This window comes from Trifolium pratense, linkage group LG2 (genome assembly GCF_020283565.1).
Source record: "Trifolium pratense cultivar HEN17-A07 linkage group LG2, ARS_RC_1.1, whole genome shotgun sequence".
Lineage (NCBI taxonomy): Eukaryota > Viridiplantae > Streptophyta > Magnoliopsida > Fabales > Fabaceae > Trifolium > Trifolium pratense.
In genome coordinates, this window is record NC_060060.1 from 18,922,054 (window position 1) to 18,943,951 (window position 21,898).

Genomic DNA, 21,898 nt, shown 5'->3' on the forward strand with positions numbered 1-21,898 from the left:
TATTTTTCCTAGGTTAGGTGGAGTCATTGAACTCCATTACGAATGTTTGGTTTTGTATAATTTGAGTATAAATTCAATTGTTTCTACTTTCAAACTCTTTTATCGTCTTGTTATATATTTATTTTAATACTGATCACATTAGAATAAAATCTAAGGAGCTAGTGGATATCGGATAGGAAACGAAGCTAGTTATCCCGAACGAAGGACGATGTGCTAAAGTCCAACATGAGACCATTAAATTCAGTATCTGAGGTCTTAGTATTGGATTAAAAGCTTAGTTAAGAACGATAAAGTCTACCTGAGACAGAGTTAGGACTAGTTTAGGCACACATGACAGCTTGTGACACATTGAGCCTTAAAAGTTATGATACCAAAGTTTAAACGAGTAAGTGGAGCCGGCTGGTGTTATGATATTTAAGCAGAGTAAGAATATCTAAACTAGGCTCTGAACAGTTTGTAATAGAAATAGGGAACGAGTGCTTCCGAACCTATTTTAGAAGACTAATCCTGATAGAGGGGAACAAGGAATTATTAACCACCAAGCAGGAGTAAGGGAGAGATTCGACCACACTTAACCACCTCGCGTGGACACACACACACTGTCATTTATTTTTATTTACTTTCCTGTCATTTACTTTCCTGAAATTTACTCTTACCACACAACTATCTCTAAACGAACAAAGCAAATGCAAATCTATCTAATTCATAAGCGAAACTAGTAACTTTGGCACAATCCCTGTGGGAACGATAAACTTATCACTTTATTATTTGGTAGGGATTCTGTGCACTTTTTTTTTTTGAATAAGTTAAATTAGCCCACCCAAATTGGCACAGAGATAATCGAACCTCAGACCTCAAGAAGAGCACACTCTCAGGTCCCAAGTCAATACCAATGCACCAATCCAAGTGGATTCGATTCTGTGTACTTGCAGAACCACTCGTCAGTTATCATGATACTACATTTGTACGTAGTATTTTTTTTTAACAAGCCACCATTAATCATTATTCTTAATTAGTTGTAACTATTTTTTTTTTTTGGTACAAGTTACAACTAATTTTTAACTACTAAAAATTTAAAGTAAGTTACCCAGTAGTGGAGTTAGACTAAAATGTCAGGATGGGCTGCAACGGAACTTTAATTTTTTTATTTGAGACTAAAAATGCATAAAATTGTTAATCTTTTGACGGATTTTAATAACATTAAATTATTTTATATTTCTTTAAAATTGTGCATCATTTTTTTTTGGGTACATAAATTGTACATAAATTATCTATCATCTATATGACATAAATTATCTAAGTTATTGGCAACACTACCTTACCACCAGGGCATATGCAATGTTATGATAAAAACTAATAGTTACATGTATATATACCATAATAGTTAACAAAAATATGTATATATACCAATTTAAAATAAAAATTTGGTATGGACCGCGACTCTCCTCAACCTTATACTTAGTTCCGCAAGGGCTCAACCCTATCATTATTGAACTTTTTACTATAGACAAATGTAAAATTTAAAGTTCTTATCTTTTGCTTGAGATTTTATTTTTTTGTTATTATGAAATAAAAGCTAAGTTTTTACTGCATTTAGTAATAATTAGTTTTCATTGAAGAATTTGTGAAATACATAGATTTTTTTTCTTTCAACTGAATTCTTTTTATATTTAGGGGTCATAAATCAAATTTCTGACCATCGAGGATCAAAAGTCAAGAGTTAAATTTATGACCTTTTATTTAAGAGACATAATCAATTCATTGCACGATGCTGAAATTATTGTTTATAGTATACTTCCTCTGATTTCATATAAATAAATATATTTTTTTAGATTCATTGAATATCTGATGTACTGAGTTCATAATAAATTAACTATTCTATTTGAAAGTCAATGATAATATGTACGTATAATTATTTCCTCTTATTCTACCAGTTATTTGCCAATTTGGGTGGACTAATTTACTTTTTTTTTAAAAAAAAATATAAATAAATATTCATTTTTTTAGATTCATTGAATATCTGATGTACCGAGTTCATAATATAATTGAAATAAATCAGTTATTCAATGAATCTAAAAAATGAATATTTATTTATATTTTTTTTTAAAAAAAGGTAAATTAGTCCACCCAAATTGGCAAATAACAAGTAGAATAAGAGGAAATAATTAATTATAATTTTAGCCGCCGCCGCCGCACAACAACAATTCTTCTTGCCTTCTCTTCCTGTTTATCTTCTAAAGATGGGTGGTTTAGGGTCAATTTTGATCCAAAATCACCCCTCTTGATCGTTTTATATTTGCTTTTATTTAAATAAGTGAAATTTCACATAGATTAGAGTTTCCTGTTTTATTTTGTGATTTCTTTGCCTCAGTGCGTCCCGTCTTCGTGCGGTGTTTGTTTGATCTCCGTCTTCGTGCGGTGCTTCTTTGCTTTCTTGTTTTTTGCGGCGTTCGTTTGGTTCAGATTGTCAGATCAACTTTGATCAACTACTGATTCAATCAATGACAAGGTCATCAACGATGAAGATCTGAAGACATGGGTATTTCGGTTACTTTTATTTTGTCACATTATTTGTAGGCTTAAACATGTCGTTTTATGCTATTAACTTGGATACTGTGAGTTTGTTCGCAGATTCATCCTTTACGTTTTTAGCAACATTGAATTTGTGTTTGTATCTGATGTATCTATCAATTTAAATGAATGAATATTTTATTTTAGTAAAAAAAGAGGAAATAATTATACGTACATATTATCATTGACTTTCAAGTAGAATAGTTAATTTTCTTAAAAATAAGGTAGAATAATTAATTATTTTGTCGATTTTACTTTTACTTTCCGATGAAACTTTAAATTATTATGGTTCTTTTTTCTAAAAATTTTGAGTAATAAAAATGAAACTGAACAATCAAATGAATGATACTGTACTTATCTTATTAAAAAATAAATAAAATCCTTATTTTAATTTACGAAAAACTAAATTAAAAGAATCCGACAAATACCACTTTTGTTTAAAAGCCACTTCACACAATTCAACTTGAACCTCTCAAACATCTCTTCACAATTCTCATCTTTATTTTTTCTTTCAATTTTGGTTTTTTCATAAACCAAACAAACTTCACCCTTTGTGCCTCAAAGCACCAATAGCTAGCTAGCTATGTCCAACAAGGAGCTAACTTCACCATTAGGAGAAGCAAAGGTTCCATTATTATTACCACCAACAACAAATGAAGATGAAGAAGAACAAGATCTTACAAGAAAGGTTTGGATTGAATCAAAGAAACTATGGCATATTGTAGGTCCTGCAATTTTCAGCCGTATTGCATCCTATTCTATGTTGGTCATCACTCAAGCTTTTGCTGGTCATCTTGGTGATCTTGAACTTGCAGCTATCTCCATTGCCAATAATGTTGTTGTTGGCTTTGATTTTGGCCTCTTGGTACATTTACATAACACTATTCTCTTTCGTGCTTCGTTTTCGTATAATTTGTTTTTCCTATTCCACCGTAATTAGAGTCTTTGACAAATTTTGATTGTCTAGAGTCGACAATCTCCACATTCACACAATTGATATATCGGTGATTGTTGGATTAAAATTGGACGGTCAAGATTTTAATTTTGATTTTTAAGTTCAAAATCAAATAACGAGCTTGGAATCTTGTCTGGTCTGATTACATCTAATAACCACTGATATGTTCTTGCGTAAATGGGGAAATTAGTGACTACAGGCAGTCATAATTTGTCTTTAACTCACTATTAGCTAGCGCCTCGAGGTATCCTTGTGGCTTACACTAGTTTGTTATGAAACTAATCATGAGTTGGCAAAACAACATCTTGTTTATGTTTTATTTTAATTAACTTATTGTACTACATAAAAATGTTCAATTTGACACACACAAAATTTGTCCAAAGTTTCCACCATAAGTGCTAAGAGAGATTGTAATTGAAGATCAATATTTTTGTGCCTCATTTTATTTTTTGAGTTTAGTGGTTAAAAATTTATTCTTTGAAGTGAATAAGTGAAGAATCTCAGATTCAAACTTCGACCTCTGGATATATTATATATAATATGATATCTGTATCAACTGAGTTTTATTCACGGAAAATTTTGCCTCAAATTTTTAATTTGTATTAATGATTTAATATTTTTTTTTTCTAGTAATGAATTAATCATTTTTGTTGTGTAATTTTTCAGTTGGGAATGGCAAGTGCATTAGAAACACTATGTGGACAAGCATTTGGTGCAAAACAATATTACATGTTAGGAGTGTACATGCAAAGATCATGGATAGTACTTTTCATATGCTGTATTTTCCTTCTCCCAATATACCTTTTCGCAACACCAGTTTTAAGACTATTGGGACAACCAGAAGATTTAGCAGTATTATCAGGACAAGTTTCAATCTGGATGATACCATTGCACTTTGCATTTGCGTTTCAATTTCCTCTCAATAGATTCTTACAGAGTCAACTTAAAACCGGTGCTATAGCTTGGGTTTCTCTCTTTTCATTATTGGTGCATGTTTTTGTTAGTTGGTTGTTTGTGTTTAAGTTTCAGTTTGGTGTTATTGGAACTGCTGCTACTCTCAATTTTTCTTGGTGGGCTCTTACTTTTGGGCTTTTTGGTTACACTGTTTGGGGTGGGTGTCCTTTAACATGGAAAGGCTTTTCCATGGAGGCTTTTTCCGGACTTTGGGAATTTGTTAAACTCTCTGCTGCTTCTGGAGTTATGCTATGGTAATCATAACTTTTTATTGTTGTTCATATTTTTAGATTTTACTCTCTTTGTGATGAAATATAAGCAAAAATTCACATTTTAAAGTTCATTATAGATCAAATACATTAATTATGCAATCAACCTAAAAAATGAATTTTCTTTGTATTTTGTCATGTTTGTTTTGGTTTTGGGATTTTTTTTGTTTTAAATTTTTGTGTTTGCAGTTTGGAGAATTGGTATTACAGAATTTTGATATTGATGACTGGAAACCTACCAAATGCAGAGATTGCAGTAGATGCTTTGTCCATATGGTAATTATTTATTTATTTATTTATTGGGTACAACAATATTATTTATTTTATTCGAGTCAATTAAGGTATTAATGATATGAATACTATACTTAATTTTATATTAAGATGTTAATTTTTTATACTGACAATATATTTATAGTTACCTCAAAAAACTCAAAAAGAATTATATTATATATTTTTAAATTTTTTCTTGTTTTGTTATGATTGTTTTTATGCTGATCCACACTATATATTTGTTTTGTTTTGGCAGTATGACAATAAATGGTATGGAGATGATGATTCCACTGGCATTCTTTGCAGCCACAGGGTAACATACTTGTCTTATTTTAATTTTCACATGCTTGATTCCAAAATTTGTACACTTCTTGTTTTATTTTAGTTTTTCTTCACAAGAGAAAAACGAAGGCCTCATAAAACTCAGGGCTAATATTAAAACATGATGAGGCCAAAGCAAAATCTTATTGGGTTAGATGATTAACATGACATACCCAATAATTATCTAACAAATAAAATACTACTATAGGCCAAAATTAAATTGCGGTGGTGAGTGATTGAGTTCTTTAGACGTTATGAAGAAAAATAAAAATAACACACGTAATCTATGACAATGTTAATGTATACTATTTACCACTAAAAAAAAACATAATATAGTAGCCATAGAAAACAATTGGTTCCTAGTCAAACAAGATTTTGCATTATGCTAATGAAATTTGTCGTGGAGCTTAAACATAGAGCTTGTATGAAATATGAATTAGTATTGTTGTCTCTAGATTTTGGCTGTAAAGGCACTATCATAGCCTCATAATAATACAAATAAAATACGACAAATATTTCTTGCGTGTTTGAATTCCATAGATTATTTATACTTTGTACAAAAAAAAGGGAGAGTGAACATTAATCTATATATCATCTTTATATAGAACAAATTAATATTTGATTTATTATAATACAAGAACTAATTTGTCTGAGTATAAAAATTTGAGAGATTAATTTAAATATTATTTTTTATTAGAGATTAAATTAAATGTAGAGAAAATTGGAAGAGAATCTTCACTCTTTAAATACTCTAGGCTACTTTTTGTGACTAGGACAAATTTATACTATATTATTGTATTTTGATGGCTCAAATATAAATTCAGTGAATCATATGGGAAGACTAAGAACAAATGTTTGGTTTGGTCACTATAATCTGTATACTTGATGGCTACGTCTATGTTTTCATGATGCCATCAATAATTTTGTTATTAATTTGACATTCAATGTTATTACCATAAAATAGTACTAGAAATAAAGACAACTAACTGACTTTACTATAATTATACAGAGAGAGACATGGCCCATTCAATATTGTGCTTCTCTGTTTTTCCTCTCCAAATCACGTCATACAATATCAATAGTTGATTTAAATTAAATAATTAATTATTGGGTCATGCTAACCGGTGCCCCCAGGACACTGGTTAAGAAAACTAAAAAAGGAAATTTTAAAATTAAAAATAACATTGTTTACACTTTCGAGACGTTGACTGCACAAACTTTAATGTCATATTACTATATTTGGTTCCTTAAACAGTGTCTCGGGCATTGTTTAGCATTTTCCTTAATTATTTAAAGGATTTTCCATGTACCCCTTTTCCAGGTACCCCTCAATCAATTACCTGAATATTTTGCAAGATAAAAAGAAATTAGGTTTTAGCTTTTGTCTTATGACTTATAAGTTAAAAGACATGTTTGAGACAATCTTTTTAGAAAGAGTTTTTAACTTATTTTACTGATTTATAATTTCAAGTAGCTTCTGAGCTTATAGCTTCTATAGCTTTTCATTTTTTCTTCCTCTTTTACCCTTATTATTTTAACTAAAATTCATATTTACCCTTTATAATTTATTATCATTAGAATTTAAAATAAAATAAGTAAATGCATGTTTTAACGTTACTTCTTTTAAAATCACATGTATATAGTATGTTTTAACGTTGCCTTATTATCTATTTTCAAATATGAAGGCTAAAGCATATTATTTTTTTTATCAATTCATAGGTTCTATAATCTTTTTGAAACAACGTATCTTAGTATAATTATCCATTATACTATATTGTGAATATATTCTGTTATTTTTTCATAAAGTATATCAACTGAAAGGAAAATATTTTTTTTTAAAAAAATTCAGCATATAAAAATTAGTTTAATAATAATATTTGAAAGATATATTTATTGAATTAATAAACTTAAAAATATTGTTAAAAAAAATAAAATAAACTTGAAATATTAAATTCTAAGTATCTTAAATAGTATTAATTTAATAAAAAAAATTATTGAATTAAAAATATCCTTTTATGTCATTTTACATTTATCAGTCAGTTGAACCGCTAATTTTACCAAACACTTCAATCAGGTTATCAACTAGGAGCTATCAGCCATTAACCATAAGCTATCAGCCAGCTTATCTTATACTAGCGGGCCAGACAGGCGCGTTCCGCGCCTGCCTGTGTTTAACTTATGTCAAAAAAAAACTCTTATGTTATGAAATTAAAAATCAGAGATTAATAAAATTTTTCAATTAAAAAATGTACCTTATTTAAATTTCTGTAAGAATTGTGATAGTTGGAAGACCTTAATACGAAAGAATCATTGTGTTATTTGAATTTAAAATTTGAATTTAAAATGAAGGGTAATTTGGACAATATAAAAAATCCAACCCAAACTCACTTATGCTTTTTATATATTATCTTTTTTATATATCGTTATAGATAATATTTTGTACCTAATACTAGTGTTACACATTAAGTGTGATTCACATGGTTAAGAAGCGTTCAATCATTGTGGAAGAGTAACATTTAAGAATGTCGTTAAAGAAAAAAATTGTTTTATTTTTATTTCTTATCACTGATATCATATGATATTCATGTGGTGAAAATACAAGTAGTAACAATGAAAGTTACAATGCAATATGCAGAGTGAGGGTTGCAAATGAACTTGGAGCTGGAAATGGGAAAGCAGCAAAATTTGCTACTATAGTTTCTGTGATAACATCATTAATAATAGGACTTTTCTTCTGGATGTTGATTTTGATATTGCACAATAAATTTGGCTACATATTCACCACTAGTAAAGCTGTTCTTGATGAAGTAGGCAAGCTTTCTCTTCTATTAGCCTTCACAATTCTTCTCAACAGTGTTCAACCAGTTCTATCAGGTATTTAAATCTCAAATATATACATATAATATATAGTTTAATTTTGATACACTGTCGGTATAATAAAATTTACACCGTCAACATATTACAATCAACTCATAACCGTGACTTTGGAAGTAACTATATTCAATGATCTGACGATTATTATTGACCGATAATATTAACAGGAGTGGCTGTCGGATCGGGGTGGCAATCATATGTTGCTTACATAAATTTGGGTTGCTACTATATTATTGGGGTTCCTCTTGGATTTATAATGGGTTGGGTCTTTAATCAAGGAGTTATGGTATGTTTAATATTTTTTACTTTTTTTATTGTCTTAGTTTCTAAACTTCTATGAATTTAAAATGTGAACTAATGGTAATGAAATTGACCAATCAGGGAATCTGGGCAGGGATGATTTTTGGAGGAACAGCCACTCAAACATTGATATTGTGTTGGATTACACTTCGGTGCGATTGGGACAAAGAGGTAATTACCTAACTGATCATCGATATAAATGAGTTTTATACTGACATCTAACGTATGATCAAAACTTACAACATTGTTATATTATTAGATGTTAGTGTAAAATTGATTAGTATCGTTTCTTCGACACTTTACTAGCTAGTGGTATTGGTTTTGACTTTTGATAAATATAATTTTGATTTCATTATTGTGTTGGCTGAAATTGCAGGCAGAGAAAGCAAAACTGCACATAACAAAGTGGTCGGATCGAAAACAACAACTTAGATAGATAAATATTGAATATCAGTGTAAAATTAATTTGTACCTTTTATTTAAGAGATAAAAGTTTTTGGTAAAAAATAGAAGAGATAAAAGTTGAAGAACTTCTTGGTTCGTCAATTCTTTTATGGGCTTGTCTCTTGGTAACCAAAATTGATAGGAATTGGTATTAATTTGTACCGGGCTTTTTATTATTACTATTTGTACACTGGGGCTATATTCATCCAAATTAGTATATAATTATGATTATTCATTCTTCAATAAATTATATAATTCTCTTAAATTTATTGTCTTAAAGCCATTAGATTTGGCTTAATGATGAGGAGTTTAAGTAATATACTAAAGTTGCGTAAAAAAAAAACGAGTAATATACTAAAGTTTATGAGTTTGATTTTGAGTTCCACTATAAAAAAAAAAATGTCGTCTTAGCCTCATTATATTGTTGTTTATTTAAATCCAATATGAGGTATTGGTTCATACCCCTACTATAGTACTCATCCCCATATCCGCGGATTGAAAAAATACTCGTACCCATCCCCATACCCGCGTGGGTAACAATTTTTTCCCCCGTCCCCATACCCTATGGGTACCTAGGTACCCATACCCATACCCGTTACCCGCATTTTTACTAAAAATAAATTGATCAATTATAAAATATCATATAATTTTAATAGAATTAAAATTTTTTTTAAGATTTTAATATTGACTAATGAAAATTATAAACAAAATTATTACTAACCTTATGTTAAAGTTCATATTTATGTTAAATATTCACATTATTTTTATATTATGTTATACATAAACATTTTTATTAAAAATATGTAATAGTTTAGTAGAGTTGTATTGTTTTAAATTGATTTACATATATTATAATATACTAATATAAATAAAATAAATAAATATATATTATGTGGGTATGGGGCGGGATGAGTACTAAGGTACCCGTATCCGCACCCATACCCGTTCATTTTTGCGGGTAATTACTCATACACGTGCCCGTACCCAAAATGCGGGTTTTTACCCTACCCGATGTGGGTAATTTTTGCGGGTACGTACCCTCTTGGTATGAGTCAAATTGTCATCCCTATCTACGTAAACGCCAAAGTAAATGGCATGCTTTGTGCGAGGCTTCAACTTTCCATATACCATTTCGATTATCAGTCACATGATACTTGTCACTATGTATAATACAAGACATAGTTAATTTATAACTGAATTTCACGTAATAATAACCATTTTTTTCCTAAATAATCAGTTGTAACTGTTTCACGAAGTAGACGATCTCAATCGCACAAAAAAAATCAAACGTTTCTGATTTATTTAATTAATTTGGATAATTTTCTATAAAATTTAATTTTAATCATTATTTTTAATTAAATAAATGGTCAGAAGCAATTAGTGCATCGACGCAATAGCTGCATCAAATCCTCTTTCATCTCTTTCCACTATAATTTTTTTTTTTTTTGTCTTAATCTTGTAGGTGTTCTATTAACATTGGAGTTTATTCTGATTTTTTAGCGAGCGTATGCAACCTAGTTCATTTAAATTTTTGGATAGTTTGCTCTCTATTCCACTTAACTTAATCATAATCTCCTTATATATATAGTATTTTCCAATTAATCGGGAGAATTTTCTGATGGTGTGCAAAAATTATTGGGAGATATTTTCTATTGTTTAAATTTTACTGAAAAATATAGTATAAATAATACCAAATTATATATTTTCACAATGTCTGGAGATATATTGTTTCTTCCAGTGTGAACAAGGCAGAAAAGAATAGCGACTATCAAACTTTTAATCCAATATAAGATTTAATGGGTAATTAAGCAAGGCCATTCTTTCCTTCAAAAAAAAAAAAAGCAAGGCCATTCTTAAATGAACTTGTTGGAGCGTGAGTATTTTTATTTTTTTTTTATAATCTGTTGGAGCTTGAGTAAACCTGTACTATTATGTGAGAATTTATTTTGGTGTCATGTGCTTCTCATGCGTTATGCTTGTTTCTAATTTTACCATTCTGCTACTTAAATAAAGGTCATTAAAATATGAGAAATTCTAAGAAATTTTGCAACTGTCGTATACTACTTAAGTAGCGGATCAGTCGGTGGCCAATTTTAATTAGCCATTTGTGTGTCCATAGCATTGGTCAATACTCAATGGGAGACAATCTAAATTTCTATTAAAAACAAAAAACCTATCCCTTTCTCTTATAATCTGTCATTCACTCCTCTTCCCTTCTTTCTTTTGTTTTTCCATTTTAGTTAGTTTAGTTTTTGTTAGTTTTTATCATTTCGTGTGTAAATGGCCGCATAGTCCATCGTCGGTTAGTCATATTGCTTTCATCGGTGTTCTTTAGTCGCATGGATGAGAGCGATATGGTAATCGACGAAGGAGTTTTTGTGTCCAAAGTGGGAACAATATGACTAATTGAAACAAAGACTATTCAAATAGTGTCTTCCCACGCACAAATGAGACTGTCCCGTGCTGCTAAACTGATATGTGGTAGTAGCTAAGTGGCCACCTAAAGGACCAAAAACAAAACCTGTAGAGAATGCTGAGCAGGACGTTGATAAACGTTGGCAGGAGAAACGTGCTCCCCTTTATGGTCCTTATTGTTAATTTAATTAAATTTGATGTAATTTTTTTGTCTAATATCTAATGTCTAATTTTCCTCAGGAAGATTTCATTCACTGTCCCCGTTCTTATATTAATTTAATTTTGAAGTTGAAACACTTGACAAAGTGTATAAGCTGATGTGATTTTTCTATCTAATTTATAAAATTAATTTGCTTTTACGTTGTAACAATTTAACAAATGAAACTAAGGATCTTATAAATTAAATACTTCGACTTCATCCTTGTCATCCTAGGGTTCAACCATGCAAGCCGCGATTTCATCAAAGGTCATCGGATGGATCAAGCTTGAACATATATCTTTAATGGATCTAGGGATGTCAATTTGATCTATAAATGGAGATTCCCATGGGGATTTCCCCGTTTGGGGATCGAAGACGTGAATTTTTTTTCAGCAGATATGTCGATAGATGGTGATGGAATTTTATCCCCTTTCCCACAAAGCCTCCGTACCCGAATACTTTATTAAAATAACATTTATATGTATATATTTAAATACTTTATATGTTATATTTATTTATTTATATTTTCACACAATGTCTGCATAAATTTATTTTTATGTGATGTTTATTATTATTATCAAAATTCACAACACTCACAATAGTGTTTTAATTTTCTATTTGTTTTATGATTATAAACTTTTTTCGCAACTAACTTGATTGAAATTAATAGAAATTTGATAACTTTTTTTAATGTTGATGGATCCCTGCGAGAACTGTGGGGATCCGTGCGGATGGGGATGGGGGAAGAATACTCTTCGAAGCGAGGATTGGAGACGGGGATAGAGATAATTTTAAATGGTGCAGAGTTGTGTATAAAAGGTAAACTCTTTCTTGTGAAAAATCTTTCTACTTGAAACGTATCATAACTCATTTTTATTTGTGAACAGACCAATTCAGACCATTTAACATGGGAGTTTATGCAGAGCGAGTTAAACAGAGAGCCCATTGCCTAACCCGCTTACTCAACTCTAGTTCTCTCCTCTCTAGAGCCCAAGTTCATTATCATTTGAATCAATTCATTATCCACAACTTATTAAATAACTAAGCATAATTAATTAAATAAATGGTAATTAAATTTAAGGGTTAAATAAATTTTTAGTCCCTATACATATCTTAAGTTCTGTTTTTAGTCCCTATAAAGTTTTTTAGCCACTTTTGGTCCCTCAAATATTTTCTATCACAGCTTTTGGTCCATACTTTTAAATCAACTCTTGTGTATTTTCACATTTTTGAATGATTTTTTTGTATTCATGTATATAACATTATAAGAAACCTCTGCAACAAATATTTAGAATTTTTTTAACATAAAATGAATTATTTATTAATTTTTAAGCACAAAAAACTAAAATGTTCATATTTAATTAAGCCTTTGTCACAAAATATTAAACTTTTGCAAAAAAGATTCATATGATGTACTAAACATAATCGTGATTTTTTTAAAAAAAAAATTCAAATGATATATACAAGTTGATGAAAAGTAGAGACAAAAAAATTTGTGGGACCAAACCTTGCTGAAATTTTTTATAGGGACTAAAAATAAAATTGAAGATATTTATAAGGACTAAAAATATACTTCACCCTAAATTTAATGCACCCTTTATTCTATTACTCTTTCCGTTTCAAATTACTTGACTTTTTAGAAACTTTTTTTTTTTTTTCAAATTACTTGTCTTTTTGATAATTTATGTTATATTTTGTCCATTATATCCTCCTTACTTTAAATCTTTTTATTGCATCTGTTTTTTTTTACTAAACTTCTTTGTATAATTTGTTTAAAAAAAATTGATACATAAAATATTAAATTTATTGGAAAGAGAAAGTGTGTGCAAAAAAAAATATATTGATGAATTAAAATAAGGGTATAATAGGAAAAGAATGTGCAAAAATAAACTTTCTTAATTTCTTGTTTTTTTTCTAAAAAGTCAAGTCATTTGAAACGGAGAAAGTATTTATTATTAATCCTTTTTTTTTTACATAAAACTAGTTTAAAGACCCGTGCATTCGCATGAGTCCATTTATTTTTATTTGATATTTAAGTTTGTTATTATATTAAGGTAGAATATTTATTTAGAGTTATGTACCAAAAAAATATAAGTGGAATTATTGTGTTTTTTTTTTGTAAATAAATAATGACCCCGTGTGTAATTTTTTCTATATTGTTTCTATAAATTTTTTTTACTAAATGATGATAGCCAATTATATGATGTTTTTACTAGTAAATTAGAGTAGTTTTAATAGTAATTGAAGCCCAAAAGCAAGCAAATACCGGGAAAAGTGAAATCACAAGACCCAGAAGCAAGAAAAGTGGAAAAAGCAGCAAAAAAGGGCAAAAATGTAATAAGGCAGCGCAACCATCGTACCCACGATGAGTCTCGGCGTGGCGCAATGAGAAGGCGGTTTAATTGAAGAAAATCTGCAGAAAATCTTTTTCATCGTGGCACGATGGCTTGTCATCGTGGCACGATGATGACTTGAAAAATACGCAGAAAATCCTGGGAAGATCTTCCATCGCACCACGATAAGATCCATCGTGGCCACGATGAGGCGAAAATACACGCCACCACGATGGGTGCGATTGATGCGCAGAAAAAGCTCAAACTCAGCTGAAAAACTATAAATAGAGCTTCATTCCTCCACTATTATTCATTCAGAAATATTGAGACTTGTTCAATATTCACTCTAAAGTAGGAGAACTCTAAGGAGAAGGCAAGGAGGCCAAGGAACTTCAAGGCCAACAAGGTTCTTTTCTTTCTGCTTTTGTAATTTATTTTTCCTAGGTTAGGTGGAGTCGAGGAACTCCCTTACGAATGCTTGGTTTTGTAATTTATACAATTTGGGTATAATTCAATTGCTTTCTTATTGCTAACTCTTTTATCGTCTGATATTATATTTATTTTAATATTTGTTCACATTAGAATAAAATCTAAGGACCTAGTGAATATCGCATAGGAAACGAAGCTAGTAATCCGGAACGAAGGACGGTATGCTAGGGCCAACATGAGACCATTAAATTCAGTATATGAGGTCTTAATATATGATTGGAACGCACGATAATTTCTACCATACAGAGTTGCTTCTGGGTAAGTGGTTAGTTTTAGGCACACATGACAGCTTATGACACACAGAGTCACCGGGGTAATGTTACCAAAGTTTATACGAAAAAGTGGAACTTTGGGGCGATGATGCTTAAATAAAGTAAGGGTAACCTTTAACTAGGCTCTGTACAGCTTGTAATAGAAATAGGAACATATATTGCTTCAAACCTATTTTTAACAGTCTAAATCCTAATAGAGGGAAAAAATTGAACAACCAAGCAGGAGTAAGGGAGGGATCCGACCACACTTAACCACCCTGTGTGGTCACACACACCTTTTATTTTCTATCATTTAAATTCAGTATTTTATTTCCTGCATTTTACTAAATTACCCGCAAAGATACCTTTTCAAACAAACGAAGCGAAGACAACTACTATATTCCTAAGTGAAACTAGTAACCTTGACACAATCCATGTGGAGAACGATACACTTATCACTTTATTACTTGGTAGCGATTCTGTGCACTTGCAGAACCACCGTCACTAAACTTTCTATAATGATTTTTTTTTCTTCCTATTTTTATGCGTATAGATTTTTTCTGTTTTGTTTCTATCAATAATTTTTTTTCATATTTTTAAGCATATCCTTTTTTTTGTATTTATCTTAATTATATATATATATTTGTATTTATCTTATATTTTTCTATTTTTTTTTTGTATTTATCTTATATTCTTTCTATATATTTTTTTTTTATTTTTTTAGTGAAATTACAACGAAGGATATAAAATTTGCAACGTGGTTAAAAGTCATAAGGATAATTTAGGAAATTTGGTGGTAATCAATTTTAATATATTAGTAATAGATGCATAAAAAAAATTATTATTAATAAATTAAAGTGATATTATTAATTATTTTACAATTGTTTTCAATAGAATTTGAATTTTGTTTTTAAAATTATAATGTCAACCTCTTACCACCGAGCTGAATACACCATGAACATTTATATCGGTTCAATGAACACAATTTATAAGAGATGATAAAAAATGTTTTGGTCAAAATAAATGATAATTTAATCATTACATTTACAGCAATAATGATATTATAGGTAAGAAATTAATTTATAATTATTCTTTTTATTTGTATAAAATATTGTATATATACATGCATGTATACTTTTTTTTTTTTTAATAATACATGCATGTATACTTAAGTACTACATGCATATGCATACTAAACCGATTTGGAAGGGGAAAAATGGTATTTTTTTGGTACATTAAAAATGGTATTTTAAATGAGTAATTTTTTTTTTTTGACGAAAAATGAGTAAAGTTTTTGTATTTATTTCCTAATTTTCTTGTATTTATTTTCTATAATTTTTTTTATTAAAAAATAAATAATAAAAAAATTGAATATGTTGACTAATTTTTCTAATATGTCTACAATTATTAGATACTACCCCATTCGTAAATATAAGAACCTTTTATAATTTTTTTTTTTGTCAAGTAGTTCAGTGGCTAGAAATCTCACCCTTTAGGTGAATATGTAGGATGTTTGGAGTTTGAACATCAATCTCTGCATATATATAATGCGACGTCCCAAATGAGCTAAGTTCACGAGTTCTTATTTTCGCTTTTGTAAGACATACACTTAATTATTTTTATTTTTTTTCTACAATGTAAAACAAATGCTATGATAATAATGTAAATAAACTCTCTCTTGAGAGATAACGAATAAAAACAACATTCACTATCAATAAATTTATTATTACAATCAACTTTCTTAATTTTTGTAATTTAGTCAACGGGCCGGGTCAAATATAATACTTAGTAATAGAAATCTATTTAATAGGAATTTTGACTAAAAAATAAAAAGAATCAAATAGGAATGTATTTAATAATATGTATATTTAAGCCCTCGATTAAAATATAACGAGCAATTAACTGTTTGCAAATACAACCTCATCAAGAGTGATTCAGAGAACAAGAAGACTATAAGATTGTGTTATTGTTGTTTGTGAGTTATACAAGTAGAAGAGCGTAACAAAATTTCTTAGAGACTGAAGGGAAAACACCATAGAGACACAGGTAAATTAATAAATTATCCTTTCATTTCATTACTTGCGTGGGTTATGTTTAATATTTTCAGAAAAATATTGTACTAATCAAAATTTAGACAACTAAAATATTGATAGGGTTGTCCGTTCATAAGTTCTAGCTCAACTAATAATGTTGATATATTACTAGGCTGACTATCTTCTCACTTGAGTTCGAACTTAAAAATTTATAGTTGTGTGAGTTTTAATATATAATATTTTTCATTTTGTCTGCAGACAAAATAAAAACAAAAATATTGATAGAGTTAATCCATTATATATATTGACAATTGACACTGTATTTTTTGTCTTGATCCCAAGAAAATGATCACTCAACTAGACCTGTCCAAAAAAATGTTAAACATGGAGGCATCAACAGGATTAGAGGAAGAAAAAATACCATTGTTGGAAAATAATATTGATGAAGATGAAAATGAGCATTTAGTAAGAAGAGTATGGATTGAGTCAAAGAAGCTTTGGCAGGTAGCAGGGCCTGCAATCTTCAACCGTGTTGGAAATACTAGCATGTTTGTTATGACTCAAGTCTTTGCTGGCCATCTTGGTGACATGGAATTGGCTGCTACTTCCATTGCTATGAATGTCATTCTTGGCCTTGACTTGGGCATTATGGTAAGTTTAATGTTTTAATTTTCAAGAGAAATAGATGAATCTCAACATTTTTTTTTAACTTTGTGCTATTTAGTTGATATATCGTCACAACTTAAAAAGGATGTCTAACAGGGTCTGACACAACTACATAAGTGATAGTAGATGCTTAAGCCGTTTAACCATTTGGTTAGAAGTTCGATTTCTAGCCAATGTATATGAAAAAAATATATGTTAGTAGAAGTTAACCTCTTAGATAAATCTCAGCTATCTTGGTGTATTAATTTTTTGCATTTACGCGGAAATTTCTTGGTTTGACAAATTTTATCACTGTTTTCTCTAAAAAACCAAACACACAATTAATACAAAATGTTTTTAGTTTTGTACATGTTACTCATTTAATTTCATATATTTCTTCTATTGGTAATGATGTTGATTATTGATTATAATCATTTAATTTTGTTTTTGCATTGCATCAGCTGGGCATGTCAAGCGCATTGGAAACACTATGTGGACAAGCATTTGGAGCCAAACAATACAACATGTTAGGAATTTACATGCAACGTTCATGGATTGTTCTTTTCATCACAGGAATTCTTCTTTTACCTATTTTCATCTTTGCAACACCAATCTTAAAATTTTTAGGACAACCACAAGAGATATCTGAGCTAGCTGGAGTGATTTCAATGTGGCTAATACCAACTCACATAGCTTATGCATTTTATTTTCCTTTTCATTTCTTCTTGCAAAGTCAACTCAAGAATAACATCATTAGTTGGGTTACTCTTGTTTCTTTATTGGTCCATTCTTTTCTTTGTTGGTTGGTTGTTGTCAAGCTTAAGCTTGGTGTTATTGCTCTTGTTGCTTCTGGAAATGTGGCTTGGTTTGTTTTGGTGTTTGGTTTTTTTGGGTATGTTGTTTTGGGTGGTTGTCCCTACACTTGGACTGGTTTTTCTATGAGGGCTTTCTCTGATCTTTGGGGATTTGCTAAACTCTCTGCTGCTTCCGGGGTTATGCTATGGTAAGCAATTTCGCATCTTCTCATTGAGATTTTAATTTGCAACCGTATCATGATTTTTGATATTGCGGAGAATTATAGTCAAATATGACTGATCGGGCTCAATTTCTATTACATTGCGCTCACAAAGAAAAATATATATGTTTACGGCCTCAAACATTTTATTTTTTTTTATCTTAACCCTCTTAGAGGAAAGATGTCCTAATAACTCAGAATTCGATCGAAGGTAAAAAAATCCAACTAATTATTTTTTTAGCCAGATTTTGATTTCGAGTACTCCTAATTCATTTACCCTTTGATTGAGTCCAACCACTTAATTTAAGGGCCTCAAGTATAGTTTCATGTTTTGCAACTTTAGTACTTTACATAATTGATTAAATTATTATATGGTCTCTTTTTTAATTGAATTTTCCTCACGAGTTCCTGGAAATTCTTTTACAGCTTGGAAGTTTGGTATGACAAAGTACTCGTGATGATGACTGGAAATCTACATAATGCAAAAACTGTTGTAGAGGCTTTAACAGTATGGTAAGCAATAGTGAGATTATATAACAATTCATATGGACTATTCTTGTTCCGATTTTCTGTTGTTTTTCATTGTTGCTTTGTTTGATGTGGCAGCTTGACCATAAATAATTGGGAGATGATGTTTCCCTTGGCATTCCTTGCTGCAACCGGGTAACAATGCTTCATAACTTTCCCTCGTTGCTTTTTTTTTTGTTGGTACATAGATGAAATTGCAAAATCATCATAAACTCACATACACAAGTGAGTGAATCAGGGTTCGAACTCCGATTATGGCGTCCGGCCTAACAAAGAAGATTTAACATTTGTGTATTGACCTTGTTGAACAATGTTTGATGGTGCAGAGTAAGGGTAGCAAATGAGCTAGGAGCAGGCAATGGTGAAGCAGCCAAGTTTGCTTCACAAGTTTCAGTGGTGACATCAATTATAATTAGTGTTTTCTTTTGGCTATTGATTATGATCTTTCGTAGTCAATTGGGCTATATGTTTACTTCAAGTGAACTTGTCATTGAAGAAGTAAATAAGTTGTCACCTCTCTTAGGCTTCACTGTTCTTCTCAATAGTGTTCAACCTGTTCTCTCAGGTACTATATAATCCAAATTTTACTATCAATTTTAAGTCATTTGATTTTTATTTATTTAGTTCGTAGATAAGATAACAATTACCCTAAAAATTTACACACACAACAACTGTGAGATCATAGGTTCAAATCCTGATGAAGGTGTTCAAGCTAATATATCGACTATTGTCTGTTGAACTAAGTCTTACAGGCTTCAATTATTTGACTTTAGTAATGAATGTTTATATCTTTCAATGATATATCAAATAGGGGTGGCTATTGGAGCTGGGTGGCAGAAATATGTGGCCTATGTGGACTTGGGTTGCTACTATCTTATTGGGATTCCTCTTGGGTTTTTGCTGGCCTTTGTGTATCAGCTTGGAGTTCAGGTATGTTGTGTACATTTCTTTATCTTATGTGCTACTTTTCAACTCACATTTCTGAAAAATTCTCCCATGTTTTTAGAAATACAATTTTAGATGATATAACATTCTTTAATTCGTCAAAAAAAAAAAAAAAAAAAAAAAACTTTGATGTGTACATAGTACATTCAAACTTTGAGATATTACATTATAATAAGTTCAACACTTGGATTTGTTTTGTTTTCGAACATAATGGTGATGTTAATTAGTCATATAAATTTGTCATTAGGGACTCTGGGCGGGGTTAATTTGTGGCGGACCAGCACTTCAAACTTTGATCCTAGCTTGGGTTACCATTCGTTGTGATTGGAATAAAGAGGTAAATAAAAATTCATTCTTGTTTTTATATCTTTGCATTTAAGTTATATAAGTCTAATTTAATTGTTAACAATTTACAGGCTGAAACAGCAAAATTGCATTTGAGTAAATGGGGAGGACCAAATCATGTACCAAATTGACGCATTTTGAACATACAAATAGTTGAGGTGGACAAGAGAAGAACAAGTGGGCTTATGAGTATTTTTTTCATCGGCAAACTATTACAAATATGTAATTTTTTTAAATACAGCCAAATTACTATTGACTATAAGATTTTATACCTACATATATTCAATTTATGCAATTTTCTGTTAAATCTATTTTCATTAAATACATCATAGTTTTATTATTATTTTTTAATTGTTAAAGAACTTCGTCTTTACACTCTTTGTACTTGGAGAGTTGTGTATTGTTATATGAAAAAAAATGTTAAAACAAACAAGTTTTTAGAAAAGGTTTTTTCTTTTCGCGCCCTATAAGTTGCCAATTTTACTCTCCTCGCTAATTAGGTAGCGTGCGTTGAAGTCTGCAATATTTGGAAAGACACAGTTCAAAACATAAGTACCGAACAACGAATCTTAAAAAAACATTTTCATAGAGGGTGATAAAAGAGTAAGGGGGACAAAAATATTAGATTTGCTACTTAAGTAGCAAACTGTAATTTTTCAGATTTTGCACCCTCTAAGTTTGCTACTTAATGAATGAATCGTATTTTTTCATATTGTTGGCCTCTTTAACACTCGTTACTTAAGTAGCAAGGAGGTATTTTAAAAATTTCAGAGGCGCGCGAGAAAAGCCGGGGACACGAAAAGAATTTCTCAGAGAAAAAAAAAACTTCCAAATACAAGCCCAATCCAATTCCTTTTGAAGAGGCCCATTTTGATCATTCACTAGAGATAAAAACGATGTTTTCTCTCCCCATCTCCCGTGAATCTTTTATATCCCCAATATTTCAATTTTGCCCTTGCAGAAAAATTCGGTTCGTAGAAACCGAATTTTTACTATTGCAAATTCAGAGTAAATTTCGGTTTTTAGAAATCAAAATTTATTTTCAAAAAACCAAAATTTTTTCAAGGGCAAAATTGAAAATTCAAGGATAAAAGATTCACGGGGTGGGGAGAGAAAATATCTTATCAATTAGAGCCGGGTATACGGACCAAGGTCCACGCCCCGACCCTTTTAACCCGCATCCCACACGGACTTAAGACCAAATTTTTTTGGCCCGTTTACATTTTTGCCCGTGTGAGTTGGATCGTTAAAATCGCGGGTTATGCGGGTTCGCGGGCTAGCCCGTGGCCCGCCGTCTTTTTTTATATAATTAATTACAAAATTTATCAGATATAAATAACTTGGTCGATGTCCAAATTCAACTTTTTTAACCACAAAAAAAAAAAAAAACAAAACTTAGTCTAAACCCTAATTATAAAAAGCAACAATACACTCCAATTTTAATCAAGTAGACAACAACACAAAACATTAGGTTTCTGACATGTTCTTTTACTTATAATCTTTTGTTCTTTTTTAATATCTTTTACTTTGTCTTAGCTGTATATACATTTGCTAGTATTTAAAAGATACATGTCTAAATGAGTATTTATTTTTCTTGGGGGTATTTTCCACTATTATGTTTTGAATAATTTGGTTACCTTGATATGATTTAGTTAAGTTGAATCTGTTAATCTTTTTATGCTTTTTTGGGTACATGTAGAAAGTTTTTCTCACTAAAATAAACGGTACAAAAATGACGATAA

General features: G+C 30.2%; 2 protein-coding genes across 2 annotated transcripts; both read left to right on the top strand.

Moving 5' to 3' along the window:
* Positions 1-2,975: 2,975 nt before the first annotated feature.
* Positions 2,976-9,223, top strand: LOC123903837 (protein DETOXIFICATION 27-like). Its single transcript, XM_045953490.1, has 8 exons — positions 2,976-3,436; positions 4,193-4,734; positions 4,939-5,025; positions 5,276-5,332; positions 7,976-8,214; positions 8,382-8,500; positions 8,596-8,685; positions 8,891-9,223. Exons 1-8 carry the CDS (start codon positions 3,155-3,157, stop codon positions 8,948-8,950), a joined length of 1,476 nt encoding a protein of 491 aa, XP_045809446.1. The 5' UTR covers positions 2,976-3,154; the 3' UTR covers positions 8,951-9,223.
* A 7,830-nt stretch (positions 9,224-17,053) lies between these two features.
* Positions 17,054-20,334, top strand: LOC123903838 (protein DETOXIFICATION 27-like). Its single transcript, XM_045953491.1, has 8 exons — positions 17,054-17,329; positions 17,785-18,326; positions 18,765-18,851; positions 18,945-19,001; positions 19,193-19,431; positions 19,678-19,796; positions 20,059-20,148; positions 20,228-20,334. The coding sequence occupies exons 1-8, from the start codon at positions 17,054-17,056 to the stop codon at positions 20,285-20,287; spliced, it is 1,470 nt and encodes a 489-aa protein (XP_045809447.1). The 3' UTR covers positions 20,288-20,334.
* Positions 20,335-21,898: the final 1,564 nt, after the last annotated feature.

What these genes read in the sequence shown, in the direction of transcription:
- LOC123903837 (XM_045953490.1), top strand. Translation starts at nt 3,155, where the DNA reads ATGTCCAACAAGGAGCTAACTTCACCATTAGGAGAAGCAAAGGTTCCA. An exon ending in GCTTTGATTTTGGCCTCTTG is followed by an intron (nt 3,437 to 4,192) that starts GTACATTTACAT and finishes GTAATTTTTCAG; the next exon opens with TTGGGAATGGCAAGTGCATT. An exon ending in GTAGATGCTTTGTCCATATG is followed by an intron (nt 5,026 to 5,275) that starts GTAATTATTTAT and finishes TTGTTTTGGCAG; the next exon opens with TATGACAATAAATGGTATGG.
- LOC123903838 (XM_045953491.1), top strand. Translation starts at nt 17,054, where the DNA reads ATGTTAAACATGGAGGCATCAACAGGATTAGAGGAAGAAAAAATACCA. An exon ending in TGTTCAACCTGTTCTCTCAG is followed by an intron (nt 19,432 to 19,677) that starts GTACTATATAAT and finishes TATATCAAATAG; the next exon opens with GGGTGGCTATTGGAGCTGGG. An exon ending in GTTGTGATTGGAATAAAGAG is followed by an intron (nt 20,149 to 20,227) that starts GTAAATAAAAAT and finishes AACAATTTACAG; the next exon opens with GCTGAAACAGCAAAATTGCA.